This window comes from Balearica regulorum, chromosome 4 (assembly GCF_011004875.1).
Source record: "Balearica regulorum gibbericeps isolate bBalReg1 chromosome 4, bBalReg1.pri, whole genome shotgun sequence".
Lineage (NCBI taxonomy): Eukaryota > Metazoa > Chordata > Aves > Gruiformes > Gruidae > Balearica > Balearica regulorum.
The window spans coordinates 24,458,792-24,480,589 of record NC_046187.1 but is presented as its reverse complement, the minus strand read 5'-3'; the positions used below and the strand labels follow the sequence as shown (position 1 = coordinate 24,480,589).

General features: G+C 42.5%; 3 protein-coding genes across 3 annotated transcripts in view; 1 reads left to right on the top strand and 2 right to left on the bottom strand.

The window, feature by feature from the left end:
• The window catches only part of MCUB (mitochondrial calcium uniporter dominant negative subunit beta), a 52,750-nt gene extending 51,438 nt beyond the window's left edge, over positions 1-1,312 (top strand). The window contains exons 7-8 of the mRNA XM_075751459.1: positions 30-146; positions 1,111-1,312. Coding sequence (XP_075607574.1) covers positions 30-146; positions 1,111-1,188 — 195 coding nt within the window. The 3' untranslated portion in view covers positions 1,189-1,312. The remainder of the gene's footprint in view (positions 1-29; positions 147-1,110) is intronic.
• Positions 1,313-1,709: 397 nt separating this feature from the next.
• CASP6 (caspase 6) lies at positions 1,710-12,755 on the bottom strand. The gene is made up of 8 exons (XM_075751461.1): positions 12,551-12,755; positions 10,197-10,238; positions 9,387-9,429; positions 7,207-7,353; positions 6,719-6,795; positions 6,104-6,279; positions 3,745-3,901; positions 1,710-3,124 (listed from the first exon to the last, which is right to left on the bottom strand). The coding sequence occupies exons 1-8, from the start codon at positions 12,579-12,581 to the stop codon at positions 2,886-2,888; spliced, it is 912 nt and encodes a 303-aa protein (XP_075607576.1). The 5' UTR covers positions 12,582-12,755; the 3' UTR covers positions 1,710-2,885.
• A 2,466-nt stretch (positions 12,756-15,221) lies between these two features.
• PLA2G12A (phospholipase A2 group XIIA) lies at positions 15,222-20,693 on the bottom strand. The gene is made up of 4 exons (XM_075751455.1): positions 20,372-20,693; positions 19,129-19,205; positions 17,833-17,998; positions 15,222-16,809 (listed from the first exon to the last, which is right to left on the bottom strand). The coding sequence occupies exons 1-4, from the start codon at positions 20,574-20,576 to the stop codon at positions 16,691-16,693; spliced, it is 567 nt and encodes a 188-aa protein (XP_075607570.1). The 5' UTR covers positions 20,577-20,693; the 3' UTR covers positions 15,222-16,690.
• Between the last annotated feature and the right edge of the window lie 1,105 nt (positions 20,694-21,798).

Genomic DNA, 21,798 nt, shown 5'->3' with positions numbered 1-21,798 from the left:
CCCCATATGTGCCCTGCTTTCTTCACCAGGACTACATTTACCCTGATGCTAAAGACAGGCAGTTCCTCCACTACTTCTATCGGAAATCCAAAAAACAGCATTTTAATGTGGAACGATATAATAAGCTCAAAGAAGACCTAGCAGAGGTATTTAAATACAGTCCTTAAATAATGATGTAGCCTCTGGGTTAAGACTTTTTCAGTAAACTCTCAGCTAAAATTGAAAAATTGACCTCGAAGTTTGTTACATTCAAACAGTGTATTGCTTATCAGCCATGTTTGAGCTGTTTAAATAACCATACAATGTTTGCCAAACTATATTTCAGTAAGTCATCAGAAAGGGAGACCTTCATGAATTTAATTTAAAACAAATAAGTCGGTTTTATCAGCCCTACACATCCATTTTTGCATATTTGAATATGTTGCATTTTTGGCCATTTTAATAGAATATCTGTATTACTTTCAGAGACGGTGTGTTTGCTGCACTGCTGTGGTAGCACAATCTTCTCCCTTCCTTGGAAGGAAATTGTCTTGTTCAACATTTGACCACTTAATCCTATTCCTCAGGGAAAAGCCTTAGATTTCCATCCAGTCACTGTATTCTGTAAAAGGCGGTGGTGCTTGTGCCTGGGAGAAACTCTGTAATCTTTGTGCCAGAATGTGGCAGATCCCACTCCTCAGTTCATACTCCCCCATTCCATCTCCCCAGCCCTGTGTTCAATGTCTTGTAGAGGAAAATTGAAACTACCCCCAATTTTAGTTCAAGACCTGTTGTTCAGGGTTATCATTTTATGAGCCACAATTGGCCTAAGGCTGGAGTTTGATGCTTTTTCAGTAGCCTTTGAGTATGAATTTTCTAATTGTAATTTCAGGAAAATAATACTTTGGGGTGGGGGTGAGTGGGTGGACGGGCAGAGCATGTGCTTTGCTCTGGAGCCTGGCTGAATGACCTGAGCAGGTCTGTAAATGTTCAGTGTCCTCCATTTGATTAGTTTGGTTCCTTGCATAAGACCAATGCTTCTGAGAAAGGAAAGATACTGGGTGTGTGGAAGAGGAGGAGAAGATGGAGGGCTGCCCAAGGATGAACTCACACTCTTTCTTGCACTGGCAGGCAGAAGAATCCCTGAGGCGACTGCGCCAACCTCTGCACCTGAGGCTGCCAATCCAGGAAATCCATGACAAGGACTGACTTTGGTTTTGTATACATTAGAATTGCCATTTCAAAGCTGATACGTACATTTAGTTACTGTATAGAAACTGGATATTTTTGACCACTATAGTTTTGAAAGTTGCAATAAATATCTATAAAACTTATTTGATCACTTGACAGTTTGGGTTTGGTTTTGTGCTGTTTTTCGGGGGTTTTTTTTAATACTATAAGGAAGGTGCTGAAGCAAAGTTCTTCAAGATATTTGTCGAAGCTCAGTAAAATGGAGGCATTCTGCTTTGCTGGTAAAATGACAGGGATGTTTCATGGAAAGAGGGCTGTCCATTTAGGACTATTTACTATAGCACAGCAGTAGCTCATAGAATAATTTTCTGCATTAAGTATTAAGGATTTTTTTCCCCCTGAAATTACCTTTTTCTTTTCCTTAGCTCTGCGCTTTGATATAACACCATTGCTGGAGGTTAGACTTGCATTACAGTCTGCTTTTTTAGTAAATATTGCTGGGAAAGTAAGATATATCAAACTCATTTACTATAAAATCATTCATGTTTCAGTGTTGCATTTTATTGAAAAAAATTATCAAAACATTGACCCTTATACATTCATGATTTATACAAAGCTTAAAAGTAGCCATAGTAAGATTTAACATCTGTGACTCAGAACACTGTATATGGAAAGATTTAACTAAACCGGAGCCAGTAAATCAATTCTTTTAGACCTAGGAAAGTGGATTAAGACACTTTCCTCAGCTTGAGTTCTCCACTGTCCCCCAGAGTTAAGCATATGTACCGATAATGTAAAAAATAATAAAAGAAATATTTGCTTCTAGTAAGTATTGAAAGTTCTGATGCTGCAGTAGTAGCAATCCTACAGTGATACATCCTGTGGTGATGAACGCTCCATCACTTTTATATACACCATGACAGTGTAGGGCTGATCTCCAGGCCAAGGGGAGGAAGAGGCTTATCCAACAGCAAGGCCTGAAGCATGAAGGTTTGCAGATGTTGTATTCTGCAGAGCTGCCTAGAGATGTCCACCAGTTGTAAGTGAGCCTGGAACCTTGAAATGATTTGCTTTAGCTTTAGAGATGTGTACAAGCTGTACGTGGTCTCATTTCACTACTGCTTTTCTCCTGAGGATGCAAAGCACCAGCAAGCTTTAATTATGCCCCAAACGTAAATGATGCGCAAGCAAAAAGAAGCCCTTTACCTATGTTAATGCTACAATTGTACTCAAGGAATTAAGTTCCTTTTTAGTGTTGAGAGAAAATTAAAAAATGTCTAAAAAGCTATAAATCCATAAAAATTGGAATGCTGTCTACAGATTTAAAAAGATGCCCTACTAACATATTCCCTGAAACTGTGCTCATGGAGCAGGAGAAGCTAATGTAATGCAACATTCAAAATGTTCTGGAAATAGTAAAGTGTGCCATAGGTAGACAGCAATCAAGCAAAAATCTTTTAAGAAAAAAGTAATCTAGAGCACCAATTTCAATAAAATCTGAGCACCTCTCAATAGTTTTGCACCAGCCAACTTTTCCCCTAGATGAAGAGAGCTGTAATACAAGCTTTAAAATTGCTTTAAGATTTTAGAGCCATTATATATACAAACTATAATGTTTGATTCCAGTGTTTTTGCAAACAAACAATCTTGTAGAAGATTAGTCTCCTAAAAGAAAGTGGTGTGTTTTTCATAGCAGTGAATATTAGTATAACAATCTACTTAGATTTTGGATGAAAATACAATTTTTTAGTTAACATAGAGGCAAAACAGGGAATCTGTTTTTTTCCTATAGCATTACTATCTCTGCACCTATCCACTTTGCGATGAGATACTTTCCTGTTAACGATGGTAAGCAGTTCCGTGAACTCCAAGGAAGAGCCGTGCTTCCTAAGTGCCTCACACAAGTCTTGAATGTACCAGGAACCGTTTAAAGTGTCACGATGAGAAAAGTACCCTATTGTAGAACAGGAACATAAAATTATATCCAAATGTAAGTAGTGATGCCACTTGAAAAATATTCATGAGAGTTACTGCTTGCTAGCTGTATCCGTAAGAGATTGCTAATGGGTGCAAATCTCACTTTGCCAATTATGTAATTTCACTGGAAATTGTAGATGGGAAGTGGCTTTGAGATGACTTATAGTGTTCAGCCAAGAGGAGCGTGGTTCAGGGACTGGTAGCTTACAGGACTGTATCTGCACGTTACAAGAGAGCAGATGGGACTGAGGACAAGATAGATGGAGGACTGGAAGACAGCCACATAATGCAAGGAAATTTATAAGCCACCAGAATCCTACAACCCTGGAAAAGAAGGGAATGCTTTCTGTCAGCAGACAGCTCAGTAGCAAGATTATGACGATAATGTTTCTACTTGGCAAATTAACTGCAACCTTGATGGTTTATTTTCACTTTTTCCCTAACACGTGAGGATTTTTCGCAGATGAGATGTCACTTATCAGACATGCAAAACAGACGACCTGGAACTGTACTCATTATTTTGACTGCAAAATGAAGAAGCATTCAAGCTTGTTACAGTGAGGTATCAGACAGCAGATGTAAAATATTAGAACTTACCTTGCGCCACAGAGTAGCACATGAGAAAGTCTGCACCAGCAGGCAGAGTATAGACACCAGCTGCATCCACTTCCGTCTCATTGATGATAGATTCATCGCTACTGTCTATTGAATCCTGAGCAATAACTGGATCATCATGTTTATCGCCTCGACATGCCTGTTGGTGAGAAGTATTATTATGCTTTCACCTCTGCCAACCTCACCTGTGTTAATACGATACTTCTGACACTGACCAGAGGGGACTTCTGTTCAGTTAGGTGTTCCACATTACCATGAGTCTGGATTGATAAAGACCCATGTACTTCTCTATCAATTAAAATATTGGTGACGGAAGTCCTGTGAAAGCTCTGAGATTATCACGGAATTGCTGATACTGGGAGGGACCTCTTGAGATGACCTAGTCCAACGCCCCTGGCTCAAGCAAGGTTAGCTAGAGCAGGTTGTCCGGGACTGTGTCCAGTCAGCTTTTGAGTATCTTCATAGGTGGAGACTCCATAACCTCTCTGGGTGACTTTTCAGTGTTTGATCATTCTCACAGTAAAAATGTTTTTTCCTGTGTTGAGATGGAATTTCATGTGTTTTAATTTGTGCCAGTTGCCTCTTGTGCTGTAACTGGGCACCACTTGAAGAAAAAGCCTGGGTCCCTCTTCTTTATTCCCTCCCACCAGGTGTTTATAACATTGATAAGATTCCCCTGAGCTGTCTCCTCCAAGCTGAACAGTCCCAGTTCTCTCAGCCTCTCCTCAGATGAGAGATGCTCCAGTCCCTTAATCATCTTTGTGGCCCTTTGCAGGACTCACTCCAGTAAGTCCATATCTTTCTTGTACTGGGGAACTCAGAACTGGACACAGTACTTCAGATGCAGCCTCACTGAGCAGAGAGGAAGAATCACCTCCCTCAGGCCTGTTGGCAAGGCAGCATTGAATAACCGCTCTGAAGCATAGCCATCATTATATGCTGTTACACTTCTGCTCTTAGTTCAGTCTCAAATGTGTTAGTTAAGGGAGGGGTTTTTTTTTGTGAGAAACCAGTAAGTGAGCCCAGTATTGTCAGAAAGGCTATACATGGAGGATAAGAAGGTAAGAACACATTGAAAAGGTCCAAAGTAGGTGAGGAACATTACTTAAGAACTATCACTAAAGACAGAAACATGAAAATCTTCTTTCATTTACAGTGATGAAGTTCCATCCTTGCTGTTTCCTCTGATTTCCAAAGGTAAATGTTATCCCAATTGTGCTGTAAAAGAACTCAGTTGATGAACTGACCTAAGCTTTTTGATGAGTATGTATTATAAATGTTTCCAAGTATTACTTATAACTTAAAATTTAAATATGTAAATATTTTTCCATCTTTCGCACCTGGTTAAAAAGAAATAAATCAAAGCTGAATGAGTCCTAATGAAAGATGAATTAACAATGTGCTGATTCTTGCAGCAGCCTTGTGCTTAAGGAAGCCATCATTTGGAAAAAAAAAGGTAACTCTTAGAATTACTCTACAAACTACTACAATTACAGTCTGCTGAAGGCCAGGTTCTCATTTGAGTTTGCTAATTCTAATCTGGATAAAGATAGGATAAAGCCCTGTGCAACCTGGTTTGACCCCATAACTGACTCTGTCTTGAACAGGAGGCTGGACTAGAGACCTCCCAACTCACATTATCCTGTGAACCAGGGAGTGAAACAGGAAGTTACATATGGGCTTTATATGACAACTTAGCACAAGCAGTATTTCTGAGACAATAAAACCTTAAATTGATTCTTTAAATTCTACAGAGATGCTAGGTATTGCTTATGGACAGAATAGAAACAAAACAAAATGGAAAAAAAGAAAACCAGAAGAAACATCACCACCACCACCAAAACCAACCCACCAAAAAAACCCTACAAAAAACAACTTACGTAAGGATCAAGTAAAGCGACTTGCCTGGAAGAAAACAGTGAAGGTAAGGAGCTTTGATAGCCTTCTACAGCCTAGTCTAGGGCTGAGAGGCGTGAACAGTAGGAACTGCACTGAGGCTGTACACAACTTTCTCAAAAAAATGTTACTGTCTTCTCTGCCATTAAATACATTAAATATACACTGACAGCCAATCCGACATGGGCTTAATTTGGGTTGCTCTTCATAAAATTGCTTATTAAATACAGCTAGAATCATAATATCAACACCTATATACATAAAGTGGTTTTTTTTAAAAAAAGAGAAGAATCCTTGCCTTTAAGGAACAGTTTTCCATACCTTCTTTCCTAAAGATGCAAAAACCTTCTCTTGCGGAAAGACTGTATGGAGAAAACTGACTTCTGTATTACAAGAAGACATAGGTCAGTGTTGACTCCACTGAATTCAGAAACAGACATCTTACCTGAATAATAAATATCTTTGGTTTTCCTACCAGACTCTGGCACTGGTCTCCTCTGAACATGTCTGTGATTGTCTCAATTTTAATTTGGCCATCATATGCGTAAACATGATCATTCTCACCGTGACTCAGGAACACACAAACAAAGCAGTCAGCATTGCTGTGGTCATCCTTAGAAGCTGAAATAGTCAAGCGGTGTTTAGATGACTAAACAGCAATCTTCAGGTTTAAAAAACATTGTACAGTTGTATCATATAACTTAATCTCCTATCAGTCCTTTTTCAAATGAATGCTCTTTTCACATAGTGTAACGCTGCAGAGATTTGAAGGTGCAATGATTCAACATGGCTGAAGGTAAAGGCCACTACAAGTAAAAAGAAGAAGATTATTAACTTCTCCCAGCTGCAGGTAGTTTCTTCCAGCTCTTAGCGACTTCATTATTTCTCTCTACCGAGAGAGACAGAAATAATCTGAAGTCTAACCCTTAAATCCTTCTAATGTTAAACAACTCCCTTGTGCACAAAAGTTACTTTAAGTTAGATGAACAGAGAATGGAAGAAAAGATACCTGGAAATCCTGCTAAAAATAGTTAGATGTAACCAATATATAGTTTCCTACCTTCACGAAGTTTCTGCAGCACATCTTCTGCTTTCAGATCATCAAACTGTCTGACTTCAAATCCAAGGTCTGTCAAACTATTGTTAAAACACATCAGTATCAGTAAAAATCTTACTCAAAGTTGCTACCAACTCAATTGTGTTCCCTGTGAGAGAATGAATATTTTTGTTTATGCATTATTTACGAAAAAAACCTAAACTTGAATTTGTACTCAAACTGGTGTCAAGTGCAGGTCTAATACCTAAAGTTACTTCAAAGAGTTTGCCCTAAGAGAGGTCTGGACACACTGGAATCATGGGACTTGTGCCAGCAGTTTCTGTGACTCAAAGGACTGTGCCTTGAAGCTTTTTTATTATGGTTGCGTAGGTGCTGATGTCTACAAAATCTTTTGTTCTATACTTAAATTTAAGATTTAGGTAACTGCTTATTTGACCGTGATTTCTGAAGTTTAGCTTTTTAAGCTTGAGTAGAGAAATGAAGTTTCTTACCTGTGTTTCAGATTGTTTCTGTCTGCAATAGTCCCACGTCTGTCTGCCAGCTTCAAATGCCAAAAAAAGTGCTCGTGATTGAAGATTAACGCAACTCCTCTTCTTTGATGGTTCATTTTGTATTGCACTGCAGGATCAAGTGTTTGTCTGTTGCCAGAGACGGAAAACATTCTTGATAAATAAGTTAATGGCTAATTGAATTCCCTTCCTGTATTCCTGCTAGGTGAGATTTTTGTAGTTGACTAGAGACTTTGAGGATCCAATTTCAGAAGACAAGACCTCAAAAGGTGCAGTATTTTAAGAAGAGCCTGAATCACTAGGTCTTTCTGAAAAGCTTGGGCATGTTAAGCAATTCAGTAAAAACAAGTGTTGGGGGCGTACCAGACTCTATCAGGTAGGTTGAACAGTTTCTCTACAATGTATTTCTATTTTCTCTTGTTAGGAGGCTGTCTCATTGGTAACGCAGTAAGGCATATAACTGCACTTTAGACTTGGCTCCAATTCTCTATGTGTTTAGCTAAATATTATTTTAACATAATTGGATAGTGCATATATACTTATTTTGAATTGTAGCTGTCTGAGATTTGCTTCAAGTTCAACTAACTAGAGTGCTGCATCATAACCAACAGACTATAAACTGGTGATGAGTTGGTATGCATAGTGTATCTTGCAAAAGGAGAACAAATTTGTATTATTTACTCTAACAATATGAAAGCTATGACAATACAACTGTTCATCTTAAGTTTTTAGCAACCAGCCAAAAAAATCCTAAAGCTGAAGGACAGTGTTCTGAAGAACAGAACAAATGACCAACACAGCTTCTAAGTAGAGCAATTAAAACTATCATGGCAATAAATGTATGGAGTACCTGTGTGTTTGGAGTAGTATTCAGCAATTTTATTGGTTTATGAGCAAAACACAACACAGAAGTCTGTGCTGGCGTGCTATGGACTGTACACTCGGACCCAAAAGGTTGTTCCCAAGTCTTGGCATGGCTGTATTTTGAGAGACAAAGCAGACAAGCTTACTGCTTTTGTAGACAGAGAGGTATCAGTGCAGGGAACGGAAACTAAAACAGTTCTGGCAATAGCCCTGGCAATAGACAAGGCCAGTGCTATAGATGTACAGAATGACAGTTCAAGTCATGCTGCCCTAGGACTGGCTCTAGTCAGAGCTGTCATTTTTGGCATGGTGGGTTTTTTTTCCTGCTATGGAATATTCAGTTTTCATGCCATTGGTGGAAGAAGTTGCTTAGAATATTTGCCTGCAGATGTTACTTAAAGATCCCAGTTTCATCAGCAAAATGCTTTTGTTTCACTACAAAATGACCAACGTTATCAATAAACTATTTCTGCTTCTCCACTTTATTATGAGCAGCCCCTTAGTAAAACATCTTTTTGTAATGTCTGCATAAGAATTCAAACAGGGAACAGGAATTCTGGATGACTGTTCAAAGTCTGGGGGTTTCTACAATGTTGGCCAGATAACCAATGAGAAAAGTTAAGTGGGGTGCTTTATCACACTCACCCCAATTTAACATAAAATGCAGATGATAAACTTTAGTCCTGTAATTATGAATATCTCTGTAAGAGAGTTTATTGAGATTTGGGCAATTTACCTTCCTTAGGATTCGGCTAGACGTAGGGCTAGAAGGTATTTTGGACAGTTAGGTCCTGGATTCTGTGAATGACCATCAAAGGATGGTTCCCTAAATAGTTCTTCCGCTGCTCAGCTGTATTCACTGAGTGGGCGAGGCAAAGGAAGTTATCAGGCAGGTACTTTACCTTTCCTAGGGCTAGATGATGTTGTAAGGTAGAGTAGGAAAAATTCATGGAATCACTATCCCGTGGTCCCTTTACCCTCCTTCTAGAGGAATATATTCCTGTGCAACACACTATCACTTCGTCTACCCAACTGTTCCTTAGATTCTGATGGTATTTTTGCCACAGTCTCTGCACATTGCCTAACATAAAAGGAGTCTGCTCCCAAGAGTCCCTTCTGCATGCCCTCATGATAAGAAGGGTGGTTCTACGTCTGGTGTAGCTAAAACTAGAAATGTATTCTATAAGTGGGTGGAGTTGAGTTGAATAATCCAGTCACACTCTTAACAAAAATCAGCAAACCCTGCACTGACCTCAGCACCACAGGCCATCTCTCTGTCACTGCCATCAGAACTTTACCTTATATCAAGTGCATCTACTTCTGTGATGTTCTGATTTCCATCTGTTAGAGAGATCAAAAAGTGATTTAGCCACTAAATCATTCATTAAAAAGAAACAATTAGAACTTGTGCACCCAGCCTTAAAGTTTAGCTCTTAATGTGAACCAAAAGCTCATTCACACATCACGTAAGTAGGCATGCAGTTAAACAGCTTCATTAGCGTTTGTACCCACAGTTTTTTGAGGCTGTTCTTAAAGTTCTGACTCAAGTAGTCTGAATTTTAGGTGGTCAAGACATGCATATTTTATATCTGTCTGTGTATCTGAATCTATGTAGACATATTCAGAGATCATGATTTTATATAACTAACTAGCTGACTGTACTTATTTAAACAGAGTCTCTAACTCAATAGTTATGATTTTACATAATCTAAAAATACTCTGGTGTTTCTTTTATTTCAGTAATGCTGCTAATGCAAAGCTGAGCATTCTGTTTGAGGTTGGATGCAGTATATGAGTCATAGCAGGTAGGGTAACAGTATGCGTAGCTAATCACAGCTGGGAAGATGCAAGATTTATACCTTTTCTTCTGCTAAACTATATATCAGAAGTATCGCCAGTAACAGAACACACATAAAGGTAACATTGTGGGAACAGGGAACATACATATCTTGAGAGCATGCAGAACTAAAGACTTGCAGATGGTTAGGCCAAAATATTTATTCCTTTTGCTTAAACATCTCAATGGGCTGTAAAATCACAGCTCCTACTACTACTACTGCTGGTGGAGACTAACTACCACATTATGAAAACTATGTACTGTGCTATACCTGTGGTGGTTAATGTAGGTCTGCTATCCAACTGGACATGGCCTGCAATGAGAAGAGGAGATGGGTCACATATTCATGTATTTTACAAACTATTTTGTATATGTGATACTACCTTTTCACATCTAATTAAAGCCTTTTGCAAAACAAACTAACAAAACTATGTAGTGATAGAGTAGAAAAGTTCATAAAGACATTAGAATAAACTTGCAGGAATCTAGAATTGGTTGTGGAAACTTTTATGTTGAACACTATAGCACAGGAGGGGGGTGGCTCAAAGAAAGTCACATGTTTCTAAGTGTTACTATTTACATGTAAACTTCCCACTGGCAATTCCGATCCTGCTTGCAGGTGTTGGATCTTACAATTATCACTAGTAACCTGAACGCACAAAAAAAGCTGTTGCAATTTCCTTGAAACATAACATATGGGTCAGATTAATGACGAGTGCTGAAAAATGAGCGTAGATAGAACATAGCAACAATACCTATGCCTGTGGCTCTGTTGATAATATGAAGTCAGACATCTTCAAGAGTCCATCTGTATGTTTAAATTTACACTGTATTTTTGCTTGTGTACCTGAGATCTGGCTGATGCTTTTGCCTCAACTTAAGGGGGGGAGGGGGTAATCCACCCCCCAAAAAAAATGAACTGACCATAGAAATGTTACAGTCATCAAACTTTTTGACAGAAAATTATGTCATGTAGACACAGGAAGAACAGGATTCCCAGGCCAAAGAAAACTAGGTAAAGATGGTTTTTCTGTTCTTGTAATCCTGTTTAGTCAATTCCCAGTCTTTAGCTTTTCATTGCCTGGACAGTCGCACTCAAAGAGTTGTGGTCAACAGCTCAACATCCAAGTGGAGAACGGTGACGAGCGGTGTTCCTCAGGGGTCGGTAGTGGGGCCAGCACTGTTCAACATCTTTGTGGGCGACATGGACAGTGGGATCGAGTGCACCCTCAGCAAGTTTGCCGATGACACCAAGCTGTGTGGTGTGGTCGACACGCTGGAGGGAAGGGATGCCATCCAGAAGGACCTTGACAGGCTGGAGAGGTGGGCCCGTGCGAAACGCATGAAGTTCAACAAGGCAAAAAGTACAAGGTCCTGCATGTGGGTTGGCGCAATCCCAAGCACGACTATAGGCTGGGCAAGGAATGGATTGAAAGCAGCCCTAGGAGAAGGACTTGGGGATATTGATTGATGAGAAGCTGAACATGAGCTGGGAGTGTGCGCTTGCAGCCCAGAAAGCCAACTGTGTCCTGGGCTGCATCAAAAGAGGCGTGACCAGCAGGTCAAGGGAGGTGATCCTGCCCCTCTGCTCTGCTCTTGTGAGACCCCACCTGGAGTACTGCACCCAGCTCTGGGGGCCCCAGTACAGGAGAGACATGGAGCTGTTGGAGGGAGTCCAGAGGAGGGCCACGAAGCTGATCAGAGGGCTGGAGCACCTCTCCTATGAGGACAGGCTGAGAGAGTTGGGGTTGTTCAGCCTGGAGAAGAGAAGGCTCTGGGGAGATCTAATTGTGGCTGACCAGTACCTGAAGGGGCCTACAGGAAAGATGGTGAGGGACTGTTTATGAGGGCATGTAGTGACAGGACAAGGGGTAATGGGTTTAAGCTGAAGGAGGGTCGATTTAGATTAGATGTTAGAAAGAAATTCTTTACTGTTAGAGTGGTGAGGCACTGGAACAGGTTGCCCAGAGAGGTTGTGGATGCCCCATCCCTGGAAGTGTTCAAGGCCAGGTTGGATGGGGCTTTGGGCAACGTGGTCTAGTGGAGGGTGTCCCTGCCCGCAGCAGGGGGGTTGGAACTAGATGATTCCCCCCCGCCTTTCATTTCCTCCAACTGTGGCGGGGGGAGGACGCGGGACTTTGCCCTCAGCGCAAATCTACTTCCTTGTTGCCTGTCTCCACTGCCGTGCCGTCCTGCTCGCCTGCCACCTTTCCCTGCTCCCCTTCCTTCTCTGAAGAGAAGCAAAGGCCACACTCTCCCCAGGCGTCGGCAGCGACCTCCGGGCAGCGCACCTCGGGCATAGCCCCCGCTCTGTGGCTTCGGGTCAGCTGAGGGGAGAGGCCCCTCTCCCCGCACCACCCCCGCAAAGACACCCCGCTCCCGCTCTTGCCCCGCGGGGGGCGATCGGCCCCGTGCCTACCCCTGGCGCCAGAGCACGGGGGCGGCCTGGAGACCGCCCAGACCGTTTAACGGCTCCGCACGTTAACAGGGGGCGCGCGAGGCGGGGGCCGCGCTGTTGGCTCCGGCACGCGCCGAACAAACGACACCCCCCCCCCCCCCCCCCCACCGGAGCCGGTGGCCGCCATTACCCGCCTCCCCTCTCCGTTGTACCCCGCGCCCACCTACCTGCCGGCGGCTGCTGCTCCGAGCCCGACATGACTGCGAACAGAGGTACCCTGGCACTGTGCTGTACTGTACTGTGCCTTCCCGGAGCCGGCCGGCCCGCCTTCTGGGCCCGGCCCAGGCACCCCTTTGGGGGTAGGGCGTTTATCGCCCTTTCATCCGTTGGCGGCCGCCGCCTCCGTAAGAAACTGAGTGGGAGAGGAGGAAAGCCTCCGGGGCGGGAGGCAGGCAGCGGCGGCAGCCTCCAGCCGGCGGGTCGGCCCGCTGCGGGGGTTTCGGGCCCTCCCGGGGCTGCGGACAGACGGCCGTGCTCGGAAGGTAAATCTATAATGGCAGTGGCGTGGTGTGGCGAGTCCCTCCTCGGGAGATTGCAAGGGCCGGCTGCCGTAGGTCGAAACTCAGCCGGGAAAATTGAAGGGGGATGTGTTAAAGCGTCTCCTATTACTTTTATAAGTTTATACGTATTCCTGTGATGGGTGCTTTAGTGGCCATGTTTCATTAACTGCACTGTCATATACAAAGGCGTCATACTGAAATACGGTGAGAAGCTACTGTGTTTGCTAGTGATTTTTCAAAACTGTATTAGAAGTCCCCTTAAAGGCACATACTGTTTGCTGTAAACGGTCACTCAAAATGCTTTTTCATTCGCACACCCGTGTATAAACCCTTGAGAGCATCAGTTCTCTTTGATGATCTTAGAACTGTGAGGAGAATGCCAAGGTATTGAAGAGAGTGCTGAGGTGTCTTCCAAACGCTGATATTCTTTTCATTATATGGCACTTACTGTTCACTGATTGCATAAGAAACAACAGATTCTAAACCAAAGTCAATGACAAAAAAAAAAAAAATATCCTGTATAAGAGCTTTGCAGACTTGTACCATGGATGAATCTGAATTTCCTATCCGGCCTATTTCTAGGTAGGTTCTAGGATAAACTCAAGTGCAAACACGCTCTTAGAGAGTGCTGCTACAAGCACGAAAGGAAGCAGATTTAGAGTGGGATTTTAGGTATTTTTACCCAGTCTGTTTGGCCTGTTTTTACACAGGCTTCTTGCATGACTAAATCTTTTAGACAAGATGTCTCCCTTTTGGTTAAAGGAGCTATTGGTATTTCTGTTTTTCTTTTACTTGTTCTCTCCTTGCACTCATTATCCTCAGACTGCCAGTAGGCAGCTAGATCAAGATAAAACTTGTTTAAATCGTCTTTGCATATTTTTTAGTTAGAACATGATACTATTATAAGAGTTTAGCATTTTCCACTGTGAAACATTTAGACTTTTATCCAGCAGATTCATTTTTTGCAAACTGCAAACCCTGGATCTCTCAGCTCAAGCTAGAGCTGCACCTAAACCCACTGGCTGCAAGAATCCTGTGTGAAGTAGCAGCTGTAGAACCTACATCTAGGACTCTCTAACAGCTTTCTGTTCAGCAGAGTTTGAACTTGTATCCTACATCCCTCAGACCAACAGTTAGCTTAGATCCTAATAAGACAACAAACATCTTTTCCACTTTGTTTTGTTGGAGGCTAAGAGCATTACTCAGACAACCACTGTGTTCAGATGAGCCACCAGTAACTTGATCACATGTATGAAGCCTAATGTACCATTTGACTTGTGTGCATTTCCACATATTTTAATAAATTAAAGTTTTTGTTATACATGCATGTACATGTTCTGAAACAATTTCAGATTGTTGCAGTAGCTCCACCCTAAAAGGGTATTTTTGGAAAAAAGCATTATGGGTATATCAGAACTGCAGTTCAAAGAAGGGAGCTTGATTATGGACACATGGCTGTTATTCAGATCATCCAGAAAAGCAAAATAGCCTGAGGGAGTATGAAGACTATAACCTATACAAAAAAAATTAAAAAAAAATCACTGCAATATTTAAACAGTATTGCTGACTACATAAAAGCATGCAGTCATGAGTCAAATGCCAAGAGCTGCTATATATAGTATTATATTTTTTACAGAGATTTTTTTTATATATATAAGTTGTTAAGTGGTATGATTAATCCTGGGACGATAGCTAGCCTTCATTTTGGGGCTGTGGCTTGTAAAATGTATTTTGTATAGTTTGCAGGTAACTGTAATCAAAGACTTCTGCTACAGGAAAAGCTTACACAAAGTAAAGACTCCCTGGAAGAAGTCAAATGCTTCCTCTGGTTTGCAAGCAGAACTATCAACAGGTCAGTTTTGGTATCTAGCTGTGTTAAAGCTCTTTGTAGTGTTATGAATGGTTTAAAGGAAACTCTTGAAGGCTTTCATGGTATAATTACAGGTCAATAGAGAAGGGAATAAACCCCACCTCTTTCTAACAGTGAAAGTTTTCTGTGTTCATTTAAGCATCTATTTTAAGCATGTTTCTATGCAATTCAACAGCCATCTCACTGAATTATAATGTTTTGGACTTGTTGTGGTACTTTTTTAATTTTAACCTAGCAATGCCATGGCCATTCCCTGCTTTGGTGCTAAAAGACTTTTAGGGTTCCAACCATGGAATTCAAGGGTAATTTAGAGTCCTTTCAATTCTAGGACAGAAAATAAATTTCACCAAATTGAGAGGAACCACAAGTTCTTCAAACATGGTTTTGTAAAACTCTATGGTAATACCTCTCTTGCAGTGCTACTTCATGTCCACATACATGAAAAGAAACTATGAAGCATGGCCAAAGAACTTTAGCAGGAACTTTATTGAACTTACATTCAGTGTCATGTACAGTAAGCTCTAGTTAAAAACAAAACACGAATACCACAAACAACTGGTAAAGAAAAACATATAAAAGTACTTCCAGAGGAGAAATCACATTATAGTCCATGAGTCTGGTAAATTTTAGGCTTTTAGCACGGTTTCCACTCCCTGTTCACAGATGCAATATTTTAATGTTCAGTCCTCTTCTCCTGTGGATTTCTAAGGCAGAATCAGGTCACCAGGAAAGCAAATGAAAATTTTTGACAGAGGACCTAATGCAAAAGTTAACTAAGGTCTGACAGCTGGAGATAAGCAATGAAAGATCAGTACAGAGAACAAACCCCAAATAATTGGACATCAGGTGATCACAGCTAGAGAAGTCAGGGAACAGATGACAGAAGTGCAGGCTCAGATGTTTCTGAGCCTCACTGAGGTCATGGGAACAGATGACAGAAATACAAGTTCAAATATCTGTCAGCCTCACAGAGGGCATTTTAAATAAAGGTTTGTTGGGCATACTGACCCTATCTGTGAACCTTCTTTTACTTTTCATCAGAATGGACTAAATGAAAGCAAAGATGAATACAGTAACCAAGTTGTGCCACAAGACAAATATAAATCAAATTCTTTGAACAATATATCCTTTCTATGCATATAATACACAAAACAAAATGTTTTATTTGAAAAATAAACATTTGATTCGTTTTTAAAATAACATAGCGACTACATTACACCTTTTTGTCAAATCAAAAGTCTCCTTTGGTTGCAAACTGTTCATTTTAGTGGTCAAGCCTTAAAAATATCAACATACTTGATCTGAAAAGTGCTGCAGAAGTAAGGTTGATATAGAATCAGGTAGAAATATGTAGTGCAGATGTATACCCTTGCTAAGAGTTTGAGGATTTTTGTTTGGTTTGGGTTTTTGTTTTTTTGAAGAAACCCATGGGAGAGCTTACATCGGAGAGAACTGAAGGCAATTGTACCAAAAGCAGGAAAGTACAGGCTATGTAAGATGCCATATTAACACACACAAAACACTCTTTCCTGTTGGATCTATCAGATGTATTGACTGCTAGTGAACATAAAATTTGACCTATATTCAAAATCATCTGAGAATTCAATACAACTCTTCTGCGCCTCTGATTTCCCCATTGTGGAGTTTTCTTAAAAAACTTTAAAATGGCACTAGTGTTTTACAATAGCATACCCTGAGCAGACATACACCAAAGGAAACTGATCTCAGTTTCCAAGCTTCTGGCGTAAGGGGGAAGAGAAGGAAGACTTGTTTCCTTTTTACAGGAAGAATATCATGGTGACTTTCAAATCAGCATACTGATGTCAGTGTTTAATATATTACTGTCTGAAAAGCATAAAGCTTTGTAACCAAACACTTGCTTTATTCCAGCTGAGTCTTTGACTTTATTTTACACTGTGTGATCTCAGTATGTTCTTTCAGAGATCTGTCTTATCCTCGTAACGACACATACATGCAGCTCTCTGGCTATCCAGGTATGGTTTACATCCTAAATGTATGACCGCATCAAACAACAGCTGAACAGTTGATTCACAAGCTGCAAGCAAAGAGGAATTCAGTTAAAAGTACCCTTTGAATGGAATATGAAACTAACAGAAATAACTCTAGCAAACTGAGGATGATTTTAAGAAAGAAGCAATCTTCTCTGGGCATAACAAATAGATTGTAAAATGAAAGACTAAACTAATACAGAATCATTTAAGTTGTGAGTAAAGACGTTCCTTTTGGTTAGCATATGAAAAAAGAAAATTCATTGTCTGTGGAATGTTATCAGTGTTAAAAATATTGCTTAGTCTTGGAAAGATGAAAGAGCTGTTTTAGTCCCTCACTTTTTGCATCTCAGTTTACGCAGAGGTTGTGATCTTTAACGGCGGCTCAACAGAACTGAGCAACTATTGACCAGCGTTAACACTACACAGTAACATGATGACTTCTTTGCAGTTAAATGAATTTGAGCAAGCATAGGCTTGTTCAAAAAACTGTCTGCTCTCAGTGGGACTACATACTGTAAGAGTGACATTGTCTAAGTTAAAAAGTGTGGTTATGTCATGTACTGATCAGATGCAGGCCAACATCCAGTAGTATCATATGTCCTGTTACTGAAAAACCTACAATTTAGTCACTAAGGGATGGCATTAACTACTTCCACTGTAACAATGTATTATTCTAATATCTTACTTTATAAAAGGAAACAATTCAGTATTTTCCTACAGTTTACTAGCCATCACATGTAGTAGACATTTAGAACTCAGCAGCATAGTGAATATTCAACAATACTACAGTAAATGCAAGAATTATACATGCATTTTGATCAACTTGTATTTCCATATTCATACTCCTAAATGGGAAGCATTATTTTTCCCCCTCAAGGTTAGTTTTAACCTTGATCATTTTCCTACGCTGTGTCATTGCTCGGCTGTACAAGTGTCTGGGCCACATGACAGAAGGACAGAACATAGCATCAGCTTAGGAAAATGTGGCATTACTGCGCTGCACAAAGATTCTTTGCAAAATAAGCTCAGTTAAACTTGAAAAAAAAGAAAGGCTTTTTCAGACTTACCCTGGACACTCTCTGAGATTCCAAGTGTTTTCTGCACATCTCTGCAAATTTTGGAGAGGCAGGACTGAAACTGCTCATCACAATCATTTTTTTTATTGCCACAAGTATCGTAGCATCTGTCGTGGTGATTGCAGCACTTTGTCATCGAAGGGATACCGATGTCAAACTGTGAAGAACCCCCCCGACATACTCCATTGGTATTCCAGTTAAGAAAGATATAGCCTATGAATATACTATAACAGTTAGAAATTAAAACCTAATGCAGTCAGTCCAGCTGTCATTCACTTATCTCTGCATTTTGCTGTTCACCTCTAGTAAGCTGTGGTGGTTCGACCCTGGCCAGCAGCCAAGCACCCACAGAGTTGCTTGCTCACCCCTGCCCCCCTCCAGGGAATGGAGGGGAGAATAGGAAGAGCCACAGCAAGAAAACTTTTGTGTTGAGATAAAGACAGTTTAATAGGTGAATGAAAGAGGGAAAAAATGCCCCAAAATAAGCAGTGCAAAAGCAATCATTCACCACATCCCACAAAGCAGATGCGCAGCCAGTCCCTGAACAACAGCCACCTCGGCAGCCAAACACACCCCACCGCTACCACCCGCTTCCCTTCCACTACTCCAGTTATTATTGCTGAGCATGACTGTGTAATACGGAATATCCCTCTGGCCAGTTCAGGTCAGCTGCCCCAGCTGTGTCCCCTCCCAGCCTCTTGCCCAGCACCAGCCTATGATCTGGGGTGGCAGATAGGCAGAGTGGGGGAAAAAAAAGAGAGAAAGTCACAAAGCTGTGCGATCACTGTTCAGCAATAGCCAAACCATCAACACTTTTAACCAAAAATCCCAAATACAGCGCCATGCAGCTTGCTATGAAGAAAGTTAACTCCATCCCAGCCAGAGCCAGTACATAAGCTAACCCAAATTTTCCTTCTAGCATTAAGGAAAAGGGGTTAGTGTCAGTAAGGATGGCAAGAGTCGGAGTCAAACCCTCCACTCTCACAGGGCTACACTTGGGGTTATTCACTGTTTTCAAGATTGTCAGAACAAAACACAGTTAACAAATTAGAAATTAATCATCATCATCATTCTATTTGATGTCAATGATGAAAATGTTTATGGTATGTTCACTTATAATACTAACATTTTCCATGTGTTTTTACCAAAGCATGTGCTGGAGCTGATAAAAGCAGGGACACTGTACATGGATGCTGTCTCAGAATGGGGTAGGGAAAAAACCACCCACATTGAGGAAAGTTGATATATGAAAGACACACAAAGAAGCCCCAAAACGGAAATACTTACCTGAACTCCAAATAAAGGAGATCCACAACCATTTGGTGGTGAAGGTTTATATCCGTAGCGAGGAAAGGGCTTTGATCCTGAAAAAGGTAATTTATCATGCCTCAAATAGATTTTTTGCACAGAATTTTAGTACTGTCAGAACTCACCACAGGTATTTATTTGTTGGGCTTAAGACAGTATCACTTAGATTTTTAACTTAAACATGTATTCAGGCACCCGAATATCAACAATTATCACCAAATTACAACTTAGGGGTACTAAGCATTTTTTTAAAAAAGGGGGACAAGACACCTGAGGAGATGTTAATGTTAGCTTCCCAAATTAAAAAGAGCTTGAGTTACTAAAAAATTGATGTGTCAAGTTGAGTGTGCAGTATGTAAGATTACATTAAAGAACAGAGTACTTTAGACTAAGTTCACTAATACTTCTATGCTTTATATGCAAGCAACAGTAGTGCTCTGATTTTTTAGCTTAACCTTTAAAATTAACTGGAATGAAGTATCTTTTTTATTTCTACAGTTGTAACATTAATAAAATTTAAATTAGCAAAGCCTGCTAAAGTCAAATCTCCCTGAACACTGACCACTGCAGCAAGACAGGGAATTCTGCATCCCAAGTTAAGGAAGGCTGTGGAGTTAATTTGAAAACTGACCCTTCACCTTGTTTCGGTATTGGAAACAGATTGAGGCCACAAGTAAAAGTAATGGAGAAGAAAAAAAAGGATTTGAAAAGTGCATATTCTAGTACAGAGAGGAAATGTCACGGTGTCCTGGTCACTCTGGTGGAGCCAGTCAGGGTGCCACCACCAAACTCATTTCCTCACTCAACAGATAACCCAGCCCGGTAAGCTGGGGGAAAGGCGATTCAGCCGAGGCAGACCAAGAGGATCTACGTGAACCTCCCGCTTCAGGGCGCTGCTGAAGCGCCGGTGAAAAGCAGAGCAAGAAACCCCTTTTCTGGAGCATCGCCCGCCTGGCACCCCTCCGCGGCAGCCGGGGACGACACAGGGCAGCCGACTCCAGTCAGGTACTGAGGTTTCCTCTGCGGCTGTGCCCCGTTTCCCTGGGAGCGGCTCCCGGGACCGGCGGGAGCGCTGCCACCAGCCGCCCGCCCTCGTAGCCCCAGCCGGTCTGATCGGGCCGGGCCCCCTGAAGCGAGCCGGCCGCCGGGAGGGCAAGGGTCGCCGCGGGCCGGCGGGGTCTCGGCCGCGCCGCCAGCCCCCCCTCCCCACCGCCCGCCTCACCGTCGCTGCACTTGTACTGGCAGAGGCCGTCCTCGCCGCCCAGGAGGTCGAGGGCCGCGTTGAGGTACACGTCGATCTTGTGCACTCCGTTGCGGATGGTCTTCAGCGTCATCCGCCAGTCGGGGGTCTGCGGCGCCTCCTGGCACCGCGCCGGCCGCGGGCCCAGCCAGGCGCAGGCCAGCAGCAGCAGCAGGGCGCGGACCATGCCGAGCGGCGCCCCGCCGGGCGACCGCTAAGCCCCCACCGCCTGTCCGCTCCCGCAGCGCCCCGCCGGCCCGGCTCGGCCCGCCGTCGCCATCGTCCCCGCGGGCACCGCCCCTGCCCTCCCGGCGGGGAGGGGCCTTCTGCCGCCGCGCCTCCAGGCGTCCCTCTCCGACGGCCCTGAGAGAAAGGGGGCCCTGACTGGCCGCCTGCCCGGGCTTCCGCCGGAGGAGGGGAGAGGCTTGTGCGAAAGTACGGGTAGAGCGGGCCTGGAGTGATTTAGGGGCAGAACGCCTTTCCCTGGGCTGCTGCCGACAGTCACCGGTCAGAGAGAGGGACTGGGGTGGGCTGGCCAGAGAAAATCGGTGATGGCTCTGAGGGGGAAAGTGGGGCAGGGCCTTCACCCCGCCTAGCGATAGCAGGAGGAGACGTTGCAAAACGCGGTCCAGCGCCCGCGTCGTTACAGCACGGACTGTTTCGACAGGAGAAGCGCCGCCGTCTCCAGTGGGTCATCGTGCCCCTTGTTCATGGGGGGGACCTTTTCCAAACCTGTCCGGATACAAACCGGGAGAGCAGCTGGCTGCCAGTTTGTATGGCAGGGTGGTGCTGGCTGAGCAGGGCCCTGGGAGGAACCGGTGCTATCGGACAATACGAAACCCCAAGCATTGTTTATTTGGAAAACCTTTATTTGATGACTTTGTTAGAAGTGGTAAACTTGGCATTGCTTAATGTGAAAGAGACAGCAATAGCGTTTTGGAGGAAGACAAAGGCTGATTTTCTAGCCAGCCGTCGAGATATGGTGGCCGTGGGGCTGCATGGAAGGAAGGGCAGGGTTAGTGCCCGCCGTGTCGGGGCTTGGTTAGCCTGGTGGCTCAGGAGCATGCCCAAACCACGTACTGCTCTTCACGGCAGTTGGGGAGAACCTGTATTAACACAGCTAGAAAAACATGACCTTTTAGAAAGCACACTCATTTAGAAGCCAAAAAAAAAAAAGCACTAGGGAATATGTACTTGAAGTGTTAAAATTTTAACCTATTTTTATGATGATGTTCAATGTGAAGGAAACTGATCCAGTGACCTTTACACATGTGAGTGATTCAGTTTCAGGTGACATCATTGAATGTGCAAGACTGGGTTGTAAAAGAGGACAAAATGAAAGAATATATTAAACACTAAAAGCCTGGTCTTGATTTGCTGAAAAGGAAAATCAGACCAAAATAGACTAG